General features: G+C 37.4%; 1 protein-coding gene across 2 annotated transcripts in view; it reads left to right on the forward strand.

The window, feature by feature from the left end:
• Positions 1-14,933, forward strand: part of ZFP91 (ZFP91 zinc finger protein, atypical E3 ubiquitin ligase) — a 46,729-nt gene that overhangs the window by 5,992 nt on the left and 25,804 nt on the right. For both annotated transcript variants that reach the window (XM_011286949.4, XM_023239863.2), the window contains exon 2: positions 116-144. In XM_011286949.4, the coding sequence (XP_011285251.2) occupies positions 116-144 (29 nt within the window). The remainder of the gene's footprint in view (positions 1-115; positions 145-14,933) is intronic.

Here is a 14,933-nt window from a genome sequence, read left to right on the forward strand (position 1 = left end):
CTACTCTAGGTGCTTTCTGCATCACTCTGGAGATGAACCTGAAAGAGATAAATATCTGTGTTTTAAGAAAGTGTGCAAGATTGTTCTTTTAATAGTTGATTCTCATTTCTTTCAGATGCGTGGACAAAGTAACAACTGACAAAGGTAAGACTTGATCATTCTTATCTGTCATGTACATTACACTGGTTGTTTTATAATCTGATAGAAAATAGAATAAACTGCAGCCTAATGATTCAGATTGTTCTCATTTAAAAGTGACTTTTATTTAGTAAAAAATTATTGGTGTGATTAGAACGTATTTAGATACTAGGTTTGGGCAAGTGGAACATTTTGGCATTATTTGGAAACCTAATCAGTGTGAAATCAGATTATCTCATTTCAGTTTATTGCAATTTGTTTTTAGCTATATGGTTTTTCAGTAAAGTAACAGAAATGATACACAATATACAGAGTATAGACAAAATCTTGGTGCCTGTAGAGACTCAAATTATAAATGCAGTTTGAAGAGTGTGAGAAGAAAAGTGTTCTAAGATTTCATTCAGCCTGATGAATCATTAAATGGGATCATTAGACTGTTTCTCTTTAAAAGAATTTTACCAAACCAAATATAGGTATTAAATGTAGTCTTCTGCTTATCTGGATTATGAAAGAAAGCTAATGTCCACCTTTTTAAAAACAAAAAACAACTTTTTTTTTAAAAGACTTTATTCTGGCTTTGCAGATTGGATTATTAAAATGGCCCCTAACATGCTGGGCCAGTTGCTCAGTCATTAGATGTATATATTTTTGTAGTTATTGCCTGCATTTCTTGATGCTAAATCAAATATGCAGCATCCGTTTTAAGACTGGAACAAGTATACTTTTAAGTGCATTTCATTTATTGTGTCTGACAAATCTACTAACTGAGGCTTGGCCAATTATGTATGTACATGTGTTTATGTATGTATGTATGTGTTTACATACGTACATATGTTCGTATGTATTAAGATTTTTCTCTTCATAAAGAATGCTTTGAGAAAATGTGACATGTATAAGGCAAGTTTAAAACCTGGATTTTAATGCCATGTAGAAGAATGACAGTGTGATTAGGAACCAGTGACTTAAATTGGTGGCTGCTTTGTAAATAATTAGATACCAGTTACCAGGGTTTTTTTTCCTCTGAATTTTAGAACCTGAGGCTAGTATTTCATATCAGGCAGAAATATTTATTCTAGGCAAATTTTTTTGTGTAGAAAACTTTGCATGACCAGTTTGCTGCTCTTACTTGGAAAATAGAGTCTGCCAAGAATGGAAGGTCTAACGTTCCTTATTCAGAGATCATCTTGAAATGTATGTTATGTTGTGAAGAAAACGTAGACAGGTGGCAATCAAGTACCAGAGCAGTTTTTATTAAAACAAAAGACAAAATCCTCAGCTTGCCTTTAGTAGAGCTAAAGTTGTTTGATGTGTCTAAAGAGTGTGTATAAAGAAATTATTTTGGGTTGCCTTGAGGAGAACTTGGAGGATGTGGTGGTAATTTTGAATCTCTGTTGGAGATAAATTAATTGCTCTTTGCATAGATGTCTTAAACTAGAAATTGGCTTGTTACATAGCCGTGCAGCTGTGGAGAGATTAAACTGCATTCTGGGTAGCTCAGTCTCCATCAGTTCACTCAATTCATTAGTTAAATGCTCCGAATCTCTAGTTAGAGCTCAGCACTTGAATTCAAGTTCTGCCTTTTATTGCAAATAATATCAATATCTGAAATCCAGTGAACATTCAGTAAAAGGTAACTGTAAAATTTTGAAGAAATAGATACTCTCCAGCCCTCATTTTCATCTCTTCGTTGTGGCTGTTCAACTCTGAACAGTACATAGGAACATAAGAAAACTGTATCTTACGTACATTTAAACAACTAGACCAGGGAATACAGAAGTGGAGGCTATGGTGGTCACTTTTCCCTATGCTTTTAAATTCACCTCGATTCTTACCCTTTTTCTTGTCATTTAACTTCTCAGAAAGTTGTTCTGTTACTCTGGAATAGTTTTCATGTTCAGTTGGCTGCATTTTAACTGAAGTAACTCAGCTCATTCCAAAGTTATTCAAAATTTTGAGCAGGTTTTTGATATTTTCTAGAGGTACTACTAATTCTGTTTCCTTAATATTGACAAGATGTTTTCAGGATTGTTTTTAACTCTTATTTACTCCAAACAGCGTGAAACTATATCCTTTCCTTCAGTCAAAGATAAGAACCTTGGACATGTTTGAACAAATAATGTTGCCTACACACAAAAAACAACTTGTTCTAAAATTATGAAGTTGCAAAGTGCCATGTTGATTGTTTTACACTTGAAATAGTAAAGAAACATATTTGTATTGGTTCCTGTTCTTGTATTTATTTAACCCAGATAGGTATATGTAAAACAAATGGAAAATGAAAATATATAAAAACAAATGGAGATTTGCAAAGATAGTGTTTATTAATTCATTGAACAAGTAGTTGTTGAGCATCGCATTATGTGTCCAGCAGCATTCTTGGTACTAAGTTGTGCTGGTAATCAAATCAGTGCAATGAAACATTTGATTAAAATAATGTGGTTCAGAGTTTGATGAAGTTACAATGTCATGGGAAGACCCCTTTTGAGGTGACTTTGTAACTGAGACCTGAGTGTGCATGTAGATAGCTGAAGAGCGTTCCACACAGAAGCAGCAAAAAGGGAAAAACTTGAAACATGAAAGTTAGTTTACCATTGCCAGCTTCCAAGAGTGTTAGCAGAAATTTTGAGGGATGGAGCCTAGCAGGTTCCTTTTTAACTTTGCTCTCTGTTTTCATTCTGTTCTCTGTTTTCAACTAATGTTATTCTTATGGTAATAAGTATAGTGATAGTTTGCCGCAATGCAATGTAGTTTATTAATAATTCCAGTGTTACTTTATCCACTAATTTTAATTTCTTTACTTTCAAACCTCCAACTAAAACTGCCCAAGATGAAACCTTATAAAAAAAAAAAAAAAGAGACTATGATATCTTAATGTTTACTGAAGTGAGTTTCAAGTGTTTCATGGAGTAATAAGTATTTACAGAGTCAAATGTGTTAGGTGTTTGAGTCATCAGTGTGTTAGTTTTTTTTTTTTATTGCAGGGCCTCTCAGATTTTGTTTGTTGAGTAGTGAGCAATAAAAATACCAAAATGTGCAGTAACTCCCTAACTTAATTGACTATAATACCCCCTCCCCTCCGCTTTTTTTAAGGGATAGCTCATAAAATTAGAATTTGTGGAAAACACTTCGGAGCACTGAGTGCTTAAAAATTTGATTGTATTAAACTCTGGGTCTCACCTTTTATTCAGAATTCTTTTACTGTTTTCAGTTACTCTTCTTGTTACAGGGTAGTAACGTTTAGAAAACATTACCTAGACAGACTCATCAAATAAGTTCATTACAGATCTGGGAATTTACTTAAATTGTTAAGGGCTTTGATTATTTGCCTTATCTAATTTATAATCAACATAATATCTGGAATTATTACTAAAATATTAGCTTGTTATTTCTTTCCTGGATCACATCCTCCATTTTTGTGTTCATTGATCTAATTTATATGTTATAGCTCTGTATTCCTTTCTTTTAAAAATTGGAATTTATTTTTAGCAATTTTTATAGTTTTAATTTCATCAGACTATTTCATTTTTCCTATGTTGGAATACCTTGGATTATTTCTTATCCTGTCATTTCCAGTACCCTTAAACAATGTTTGTGTTATTCTTAACTATGTAGAACAGGCTTCCCACCTGTTTTACCTACTCCCATTGAGAAAAATCTAACTTTAATTTTTCCATTTGAGTTTTTGTACAAAGGATGATGTGAGAAGTTACTTAGGACATTGTCTTCACAATTCTTTGAAATATTTTGAGTCTCCTGGCTGATAACCTGGTGTTCCTAGTTAAAATCTTACTGGTTTTGAATAGGAAAGAGCTCTGAAAGGAAAATCACTAGGCAAAAAAAAAAGGGGGGGGGGGCATATACTTAGTTTCAGTCTTAACTCTCAAATATATGATCACTTTTAATGGAAGCATTCTTCACAAATTCAATAATACTCTTCTAAAGTTGGCTTAAATATAAGTTTAAAAAAGAGCCTTGCTTTCCTTGATTTCTCTTAATACTGCTGACGCTGGAATATTTCAAAATGGACTTTGCTAATTATTTATGAGAAACAAAGAGCTAATTATAGAAATATACAGAGTAGTCTGATCAGGTTTCAGAAACTCAAGTTTCTGACTGTTACGATAATGTTCATGTCTCAAATGGCTGACAGTACATAGCATTTTATCTGTCCTATTTTGTTCCTGGCTCTTTATCTTAAGGTAACAGGAGCTATATTATTTCTCTCAGTAGGAGAATGATCTACTCAGACATCCAGTTCCTCATTGGGAATGCCCCATATCCTTTAAACTATTTTTCTTCTTCAAAAACCTAGACCTCCTGTGGTTCTTGCTCTCTGTTCTAGTTTTCTAGAAGTGCAGACATACCTCGTGTGGGAATTGTGACATGGGCTTAGAAAGCCCATGGGCTTATCAACTCATTTCAGTTGTGGGATGTTTTATCAGATAAACGAGTCTTTCCCTTACATACAAAGAAATAACTTTGTAACAGTTTGCCCATTATGATTCAACTTACATAGAAACTATCTCTGACAACACTTATAAGTTAATTTTGTAATGTAGAGTAGTTATTTTGTGTTGAGATCCAATTCCTACCACAACCACTTGAGAGATGCAGCAGAATGCCCTGGTGGAAGCAAACTGAAGCATGAGTGGACAAGAACCTCTGACAAAAAGGAGTTAGCTATGATTTCATGCCCCCTGACCTTTTAAGTCCAAGAAGGATCAAGCTCCTCTGAATTAAAACTAGCCAGATTGATCTAACTACATCAAGGCAAAGCCCCCTTTAGCTTCAGTGCAAGTAATTCTTAGAGGTAACTGTGGTTCTTTCCTCTGCCTGCCTACCTCATTGCTGTTTTGATCCCAGTTAATCTCCCAACTTGTATCCTAGCTTCTTTGTAATTTTGCCTCTTTAGAATTTCTAAACCCTATTTTCTTTACTGTGACTCTCCCTAAACTCTTGTATCACTTATCTATTGCCATGTAACCTTCCAAAAGTTCAATAGTTTAAAATACAGAAACTTGTTGTTTCTCATTTGGGCTGTTCCCTCTTCTCTTTGGTCTTTCAGTCTAGACATTTTCGGGTCGTGGTGGCCTCAGAGCAGTTTGCAAAAAGATTGAAGGCAAAATCTGCAAGGCATCTTGATGCTGCCTCACATAATACAAGATCAACATACAAAAATCAGTTGTATTCCTGTATGTTAGTAACAAAAATGTTGAAATTATAAAATTACACCATTTACAGGAGCATCAAAAAATAAGTGTTAGGGATAAATCTTACAAGACATGAAAGACTTAAACGTTGGAAAGTGCAAAACACTTGAATGAAATTAATGACTTAAATAAATGGAATGAATGATATACCTTGTTCATGGGTTTGAAGGCTCAATACTGTTAAGATGTCATTTCTCTCCATACTGATCTACAAATGAAATGTAATCCAAATTCCAATACAGGTTGTTTTGGAGAGTTTCAACCTTGTAAACCTCTTGAGAAGGTCTTGGTAACCTTTAGGAATTCACAGACTATACTTTGAAAGACTTTAGCTTACACTGATCAGGAATCCCACCATGTGTCTAAGAGTGGGATCGAGTCTTTCAGGAAAGAGGAGGCAAATAGATGCTTGGTGGGCATCCAACCATGGCTACTACACATGTATATTCTGTAATTTATTTAACCCTTACCTGATTGAAGGACACTTGATATTTCTGTTCTTTTTTCCTAGGATTACAGGTGATCTTCTTGAAAGTCGGTTAAGATATGCCATACATATGCACAAGCTCACTTACCATAAATGTATGGCTTTGGGAATATTCACAAGGCAAGCCCAGTCATGTAGTCATTACCCAGGTCAAGTAATAGAACCTGATCCCTACCCCCAAGTGTAACCACCATTCTGACTTTGAACAGCGCAAATTTGTTTTGCCATTTTTTGGATTCTGTATAAGTGGAGTAATATAGCATGTACTCTTGTGTAGGGCTTCTTTGCTTTCCATTATGTAAGGTTTCTCTAGGTTGTGTGTGTTATAGATTGTTCATTTTCATTGTCGTACAGTGTTCCCCTGTGAGATTGTATCATGGTTTATTCATTTTACTGTTGATTGGCATTTGGGTAGCTTTTAGTTATTGGCCTTTATGTCTAGTGCTGTGATGCATATTATTAATAAGATTTTACTGAGACACAACTTATATATCATAAAATACACCTATTTCAAGTGTATAATTCTGTCTACATAGGTTTTCCTTTTCTGGGCACTTTATAAACAGACTTGTGTATAGAATATGTCTTTTTGCGTTTGGCTTCTTTCACTTTGCATAATTTTGAGGTTAATCCATATTATAGCACGTATCGATATTTTCATTCCTTTGTGTAGTACTTCTTTGTATGGAAATATTCTATTTGATTTATCCATTTATCAGTTGATCCACTTTTTTGCTATCATGAGTAATGATACTCTGAATATTGATGGGCAAGTTTTTGAATGGATGAATGTTTTTATTTCTTTTAGGTCGATATCTAGGAGATTTTTAGATTGTAACTGCTAAATGTATGTTTAAGAGCCTGGCAAAGTGTTTTCCATAGTGGCTATGACATTTATGTTCTCTAGTGATAGATGAGGATTTCTTTTGCTCCACAACCTCACCAGTGTTTGTTACTTTCATTCCACTCTTCTGTTAAGTCAGCTGCTTTAGGATTGTGGGGCACATGGTAAGGGCAGTGAATTCCATGAGCCATAGGTCCATTGCTGCATTTCATTTGCTGAGAAGTGAGTTCCTTGTTCAGAAGAAATGCTGTGTGGAAAACCATGACTGGGATAAGACATTATGTAAGTCCACAAATGGTATTTTTCACAGAAGCACTATATGCAGGGAAGGCAACTCCTTAACCAGATGTCGATTCCACAAAGAACAAAACATTGCCACTTCCATGGTGTGGGTGGTCCATTATAATGAACCTGCCATTAAGTAGCTGGATGATAACCCTAGGGAATGGTGCCATATCAGGGACTCAGTGTTGGTCTCTGCTGCTAGCAGTGGTACTCAGAAGTATCTATACCCATTTGGCCTTGGTGAGACTCTGGGTTTGGTTTCCAGCAGTCTCAGCTCTGTAGCTGTAGGAGATCGGGATTTCTTTCAGCGCAGGCATAGAAACTTTCAGGTCATTTATATGGTACTTGAGCTGGGAATTTAAATCCCTAAGCACATCCCTATCTTTCCCAACTTCGTCTAGTGTCATTAGAAAAAACTAGCCAATTTTCTGCTCATTTAACTTGAAATATTCTAAGGTATTGACTACATAATGGCCAGAACCTTGTCTGTTATTAAAGAAATATTTGATCAGGAGTATCCATTGGTGATTTTTTGCCACAGACTTTCAGTGTTCTCTTTACTACCAAAAATAGAGTCATTAGGGCCTTTAAATCAATTAAAGAAACGATTCCAGAAACCACAGAACTAATTCAGAAAGCTCATCCTTAAGATTCTGTTCTTCTAGGAAGTTTATAGCAATATAGGCCTTCCTCAAGAAGCAAGAAAAATCTCAAACAACCTAACGTTACACCTAAAGGAGATAGAAAAATAAGAACAAACAAAACCCAAACCCAGTAGTAGGAAGGAAATAATAAAGATTAGAGCAGAAATAAGCAAAATAGAAACTTGAAAAAAAAAAAAAGATCAATAAAACCAGGAGCTATTTCTTTGAGAAATCAACAAAATTGATAAACCTTTAGCCAGACTCATTAAAGAGAGAGAACTCAAGCAAAATCAGAAATGAAAGAGGAGAAATAAAAACCAACACCACAAAATACAAAGGATTATAAGAGAATATTATGATAAGTTATATGTCAAAAAATTGGACAACCTATAAGAAAGAGATAAATTCCTAGAAACATATAACCTCCTAAAACTGAATCAGAAGAAATAGAAAATGTTTACGGACTGATGATGAGTAATGAAATTGAATCAGTAATCAAAAAACTCCCAACAAACAGAAGTCTAGGCCCAAATGGCCTCACAAGTGAATTCTGCCAAACATTTAAAGAAGAGTTAATACCTATTCTTAAACTATTCCAAAAACTAAAAAAGGAGGGAAAGCTTCCAAATTCATTCTGTGAAGCCAGCATTACCTTGATACCAACACCAGATAAAGACATCACAAAAAAAGAACTACAGGCTGGTTTATCTGGTGAACATGGATGCAAAAATCCTCAACAAAATGTTAGCAAACTAAATCCAGCAATACATTTGAAAAATCGTTCGTGATCAAGTGGAATTTTTTTCCTGGGACAGAAGGGTGGTTCAGGATTCACAAATCAATCAGCATGATAGGTCATATCAATAAGAGAAAGGATAAAAACCATATGATCATTTCAATAGATGCGGGAAAAGCATGTGACTAAGTACAGCATCTATTCATGAGGAAAACCCTCAACAAAGTAAGTTTAGAGGGAACACACTTCAACAGAATAAAGGCCATACATGAAAAACGCACAGCTAACATCATACTCAATTGTGAAAAACCAAGCACTTTTCCCCCCTAAGATCAGGAAAAAGATAAGGGTGCCTACTCTCACCACTTTTATTCAACATAGTCCTGGAAATCCTAGCCACAGCACTCAGACATGGAAAAGAAAAGGCATCTAAACTGGTAAGGAAGATTTGAAACTTTGACTGTTTGCCAGTGACGTAATACTATGTGCAGAAAACCCTGGAGGCACCTGGGTGGCTCAGTCGGTTAAGTGGCCCGGCTTTGGCTCAGGTAATGATCTCCTGGTTCATGAGTTCGGGCTCCGTGCTGACAGCCTGGAGCCTGCTTCAGATTCTGTGCCTCCCTCCTTCTCTCTGCCCCTTCCCCATTTGCACACTGTATCTCTCTCTCAAAAATAAAAAAATAATTAATAAAATGAATCTTTAAAAAATACATAAGAAAGAAAAACCTGATGGTTAACAGAGGGGAGGTGGGTGCAGGGATGAGTAAAATAGGTGAAAAGATTAAGAGTATACTCACTGTGGTGAGCACTGAATAATGTATAGAATTGTTGAATCACTATATTAAAAAAACATTCTCTTCCTCTAGAACCCCTTTCCGTACCAGAGTCTGTATTATGGCTCCTCAAGTGAAGCAGAACCAATAGAATATATATAGAGAGAGAGAGATTTATTTTAAGGAATTAGCTTAAATTCCTTAAGCTTAAGTGATTGTGGCTATCAAGTTCAAAATCCACAGGGCAAACCAGCAGACTAGAAATTCAGATAAGAGGTGGTGTTGTAATCTTGAAGCCAAACTCCATGAAATCAGTCTTTGCTCTGAGGCCTTCAACTGATTGGATGAGGCCCACCCACATTATGGAGGGTAGTTTACTCAGAATCTACTGATTTACATGTTAATCATATCTCAAAAGGACCTTCACAGTGACATTTAGGCTGTTTGACCAAACAACTAGGCACTATAGTGGGGGTGGGGAGAAGAGGGTTTCCCACACAGCAACCAAGCAATTCTCAGATACCAGCAGGATATTCCAAGGATTCAACTCAATTCTGTTACTGTCTATAAGGAAATAGCATCAAATTCGGTAGGTTAAGGGCTCAGTCCTACAAGACTATTCCCTCACACTTCCATTCACATGCCAGTAGTAGGTCCAGGTTGTTACCTGTTCTGAACTATAAATCACAAGTTCCCATGACCCCCTCCTTGTATTCAGTTAATTTGTTAGAGCAGCTCACAGAACTCAGAAACATTTTACTTACTAGATCACTGGTGTATTATAACTCAGAAACAGCTAGGTGAAAGTGATCTGTAGGGCAAGATGTGAAGGAAGGGGTGAGAAGCTTCTGCAACCGAATCAACATGAGTTTATTCCTCGGTGAGTCACAGATAGAAACTACACCACATAAGTTGTTGCGCAAAGGAAACTTTATTTGCAACAAATAAGGTGATCACAGGGAATAACTTCCAAAGCCGTGACTCTCCAAAATGGGTTCTTTTTATTTAGGGTTAGGATGAATATTTAGATAGCGAAGCCTTGTCATATGTAGAGACGGGTATAAGGTCACATATATGCCTTAAGGAAACATGTCTGTACATACATTGTATGTTATGTAAATGAGGCTTGGCTTCTCCTTGGGTGGAGATTTTAGTTTTATAATTAGGTAACAATAGTTGTTGGTCATTCTTGAGGTTACTCCATGGTCCATGTGCACAGGTGCTAGTCTGTTACAAGAGGGAGTTACGCTCAAATGGCTTGGGTGGTCTGGGCTGGCTGGAGGTCTATCAGGGCACCTACTATTGCTTGAGGGGTGGTTTCAGTTTCCATTTGAGTTAGGAGATAAGCTAGAAAGGAGAGCTTAAGGAAAAAATGCTAGACAGAGGTCAAAGAGTAGGAGCCAGTGGGCAGGTCTTAGGGTCTATCTGGTGACACTTCCCTTCCCTCCCCTCTCAGAGCATGCCATTCTCCCCAGATCCCCACATGTTCACCAACCCAGAAGCTCTTTGGACCCTGCCTTGGGTTTTTATAGAGCCTTCATAATTCCTGCGATTGATTAAATCATTGTCCATTGGTGTTCCATTCGGCTTCCAGAAGTGGGGAGGGAGACTAAAAGTTCAACCTTCTGGCAGCCAGCCGCCTTCCTTAGGTAGGATCCAAAAGTCACGTTATTAACATAACCAGAAACACTTTTAACACTTAGGAATTTTGAAGGGTTTGGGCAACTCTGAGTTAGGAGCTTGTGGATGAAGACCATACATACTTTTCTTATAGATCACAGCATCACACTAGCCTAGTTGATAAATGAAATTAACACATAAATGATGTTAAGTTACAATGCATGTCTTCAATTTATAGCAGATTTTATGTTCTTATTTCTTTAACTGTTGCTTTTGCTTTCTCTGTTTAATTTGTTCTTTTTTCCCTCTTCTTAACCCTTTCTACTTTTATTTTCTCAGCTTAATACCTTTTCTTAAAGGTTTTAATTCTTGCTATCATAGTTTTAATTTTCCAAGAGCTTTTCTCTTCATGTATTACTATTCTTTAATGACATACTCGCTTCCTATCAATATACAAGTATGTTTCTGTGTATATGTATTTTTTTCTGTTCCCTGAATTGCCATTTCTTTCAAGTTGTTTTTCCCATTTGTTTATTTAGCCTCTCAAGAGATTTTTGTCAAGTTTTTGGTGTTCCCTAACTTTCTTTTGATTTTTAGAGTAAAGTCTGTGATCGGGAAGTCTGTGCACAGATTAGACTTCCTGTCCCCTGTAAAGAGATGATGTGGGCATAGTCTTTCTATGGGCCATTTCATTTTCATCAGAGAGAAGTTCTGTATCTCTGGTTATAGTGTTGGGTGGGAGGTCAGTGAGGAGGGTCCTCAACATTTATTATTTTTGGTTCCATTTAATTACCACTGTTCTCTAATAATACTTCAACTCTGCCCTTACCTGAAACTGTTGATGCCAGGGCCTGTCTAGTTCACCTTTTCCTAAATAGTAAACCTCTGCTCAGAGGGGTGGTTGATGGCAGCAAAGGATAAAAGGGACCGCGTGTTGAAACTAACTTTTAAAACCTTCCAGCTGCTCTCTTTTCAGTCTTACTCAGCATCCCCTCTTTCAGAGGCACCTTGTGACTGATTCCTATTTCTTTCTGAAGTGGCTAAGTGTGTGTGTGTTAACTTATGATTTGTTTCCCAGCCTCCTAGTGTAAGTTTAAACCCTATTTGATGTGAAAGTCTTTATCACTATCCTGGTTCAGGTCTTCTAAAATTTTGTTGAAATGAAATCATAGGGCTGTTGTCTCCTTTTGTGTTCCTTTAACTTTGTGATTCTTAGTCATTTTTAGTTCTTCTCTGTCATTTTAGTGACATTTTAGAAGGAAGCAGACCAAAAAAATATATTCAATCTGCTGTTTAACTAGAAGTCCCCTGCACACTATTTAAAACTTAAAACCGTAGTTAATTCTAATATTCCTTTTATTCCCTCTCTGTGTTAATTACATTCATCCCACTAAATCTGTTTCTGTTGTTTTGTTTCTTGCATCCTCGAATGTGAAGAGTGAAAGAGTGAACTCTTACGTTTATGTTGGAGACGATCTTAGGGATCATCTCTAATCCTTCATTTTATAGATGAGAAAATGGAGACTCATAGTTATGTCTTTTGCTTTAGAACACATTGCCCCGAATTGGCGTCTTAAAGAATAGTTTATTATCCCATGTTGTTTTCCAGTTGGCTGGATGCTTCTGCTGTTCTCCTGGGCTAGTCGGGCAGCTGCGGTCAGAGAACAGCTGAAAGGGCCTGACGAGGCAAGATGGCCACACTGGCGTGTGAAGCAGTCGGTGCTGGCTGTGGGCCAGCAGCATGGTTTTCCTCCTCATGGTCTCTCATCCTCCACTGGGCAAGTTCTTAATAATATGGCAGCCTCTGGGCAGCTTTACCGAAGGGCAGACCTCACTTGCAAAAGTGCCTGTCAGACCTCTGCTTGTGTCAAATTTGCATCTTCTATATCATCACCAAAACTCTCTTTATATTCAGTTGTTTTGGACCTTTCTGTGTCACTAAAACTCTTGCACTGTGCCATAAGACCAAGTGATTACAAAGTTGCTTGGTGAACATAGCATTAAAAAAGAGATTCTGTGAGAAGGAGAATTATATGATGCCAGCATTTCCCAGCATCAGGTTACTTGATAGCTCATGCATCCTTTCCTATAGGTGTAGGCAGAACCATGGTGTTTGACCACTGTATTTGTTTTCAAACACATTATGACAAGTTGAGAGCAACACCCATTTATCATCTCTTAGTTTCCCTCCGTCAGGAGTCTGGACACAGCTTAGCTATGTCCTCTACTGAGGGTCTCACAAGTCTTGAAATTAAAGAGGAGGTGACCAATAGGTACTTGGTTATAAAAGTCTTAACTTTTAGATACTAATTGAACTCTGGGAATGGATGAGATTGTGTAGGTGTTTTCAGTGAGAAGAGAAGCAGGCCAGTAAACACCACCATTTCAAGTAAGGTATGGAGAGCCCAGATGAGACTGAGAAGGATGAAAAGTCCAAGAAGGAAAAAAAGTGGTGGAAGTGAAGGAAAGGCAAAGAGTTTTAACTTTTAGAAGGGGGTAGGGGCGCCTGGGTAGCTCAGGCAGTTAAGGGTCTGACTCTTTGACTTCGATCTCAGGGTCTTGAGATCGAGCCCTTCTTTTGGCTCTGCACTGAGCATGGAGCCTACTTGGGATTCTCTCGCTCTCCCTCTCTCTCTGCCCCTCCCCGACTTGTGTGGTCTCTTTCTCTCTCTCTCTCTCTCTCTCTCTCTCTCTCTCTCTCTCTCTCTCTCTCTCTCTCTCTCTCAAAATAAAAAGCATTAAAAAACTCATTTAGAAGAAGGTAGCTGGAAGGGTAGTGGCAAGTGCTACTGAAAGGTTGCCCATGATTAAAAACAAAGTATCCATTAGCTTTAGCTCGAGGGGTCTGTGGATTAGCTATATTCCATTACAGTTTTCTTTGTAAGCCTTCTTTTAAAATCCTATTTTATTTTATACACTTAAAACCAATAATCCTGAGGCATATATGTTTTACCACATCCCCAGAGGAGTCCATGGCACACAAAGGTAAGAGCCCCTCTCAGCATTGTTGGCCTTGGCAAAAGCAATTTTAAAGGAACGGTAACATCACAACCAAAGTGATATTATATAGAGGTGTTTATTACTTGTTATACAAAGACGATGATGCATAGTGTGAGGATAAAGTGCGTGCAAAGGACAGAAGTGAGTTCAGGGTTTCTTTAGTGTAAGAGCATCATGGCTGAAGAGCACAGTCTTCAAAATCAGACAACCTGAACTTGAACTCTGCTTTGTTGGGAATTTACCATGTGACTTTGGGGAGTTTTCTTAACTTTTCCATGTCTCCGTTTCCTTGTCTGTAAAATTAAGAAAGTATGTAAGAAGTACTTAATGGAGTATTTTGAGAATTCATTGTGAGATGATATACATGAACTACTTAGAACAGTGGCAGCCACATGTTCTACATGATAATATTCCTTATGATATGATAATATTCCTTATTATTGGTCATTAATTAGATTGGCCCAAGTGCTAGATCCATTTTTAGGTGACTTTGTGTAGTGCTGCATTTTCATTGTGTATTGATTTGTAGTTTAATTATTAAAAGGCAACCCTTTTATTGTGCGTGGACAGTGCCTCCCTGTTAAAGCACCGCCATCGGCTCTCATTCACTATACTGAGTACATATTAAAACCCCGAGGAGGGTGCCTGGGTGGCTCAGTCCGTTGAGCGCCTGACTTTGGCTCAGGTCATGATCTCGCGGTCTGTGAGTTCGCACTCCATATCGGGCTCGGTGCTGACAGCTCGGAGCCTGGAGCCTGCTTCTGATTCTGTCTTCCTCTCTCTCTGCCCCTCCCCCACTCATGCTCTGTCTCTCTCTCTCTCATTCTCAAAAATGAATAAATGTTAAAAAAAAAAAATTGTTTTTTAAACCCAAGGAAGGTGACTACTTATGATGGATACAGGCAAGAGTAGATTACAGAGAATGAATGTAGAATAAGGTGAGATGCTAGGATTAAGCTGTGGCATTTAAATCTAAAGGACAGTTGGAGGAGGAGGAGAAGCTACCAGGAAAGACTGGGGACAGGAAACTAGGAAAGTAGGAAAAAGACCGAGAAAGTGTGATACCGTGAAAACCAGCTGTCAGAAGATAAGATGGGAACTGAAAAATGTCAATTAGACTTAACTACATGGAAGACATTGGAAACCTTAACAATAGCAGTTTCAGTAGAATAACAGGGGCAGATGCCAAGTAATCC

This window comes from Felis catus, chromosome D1 (assembly GCF_018350175.1).
Source record: "Felis catus isolate Fca126 chromosome D1, F.catus_Fca126_mat1.0, whole genome shotgun sequence".
Lineage (NCBI taxonomy): Eukaryota > Metazoa > Chordata > Mammalia > Carnivora > Felidae > Felis > Felis catus.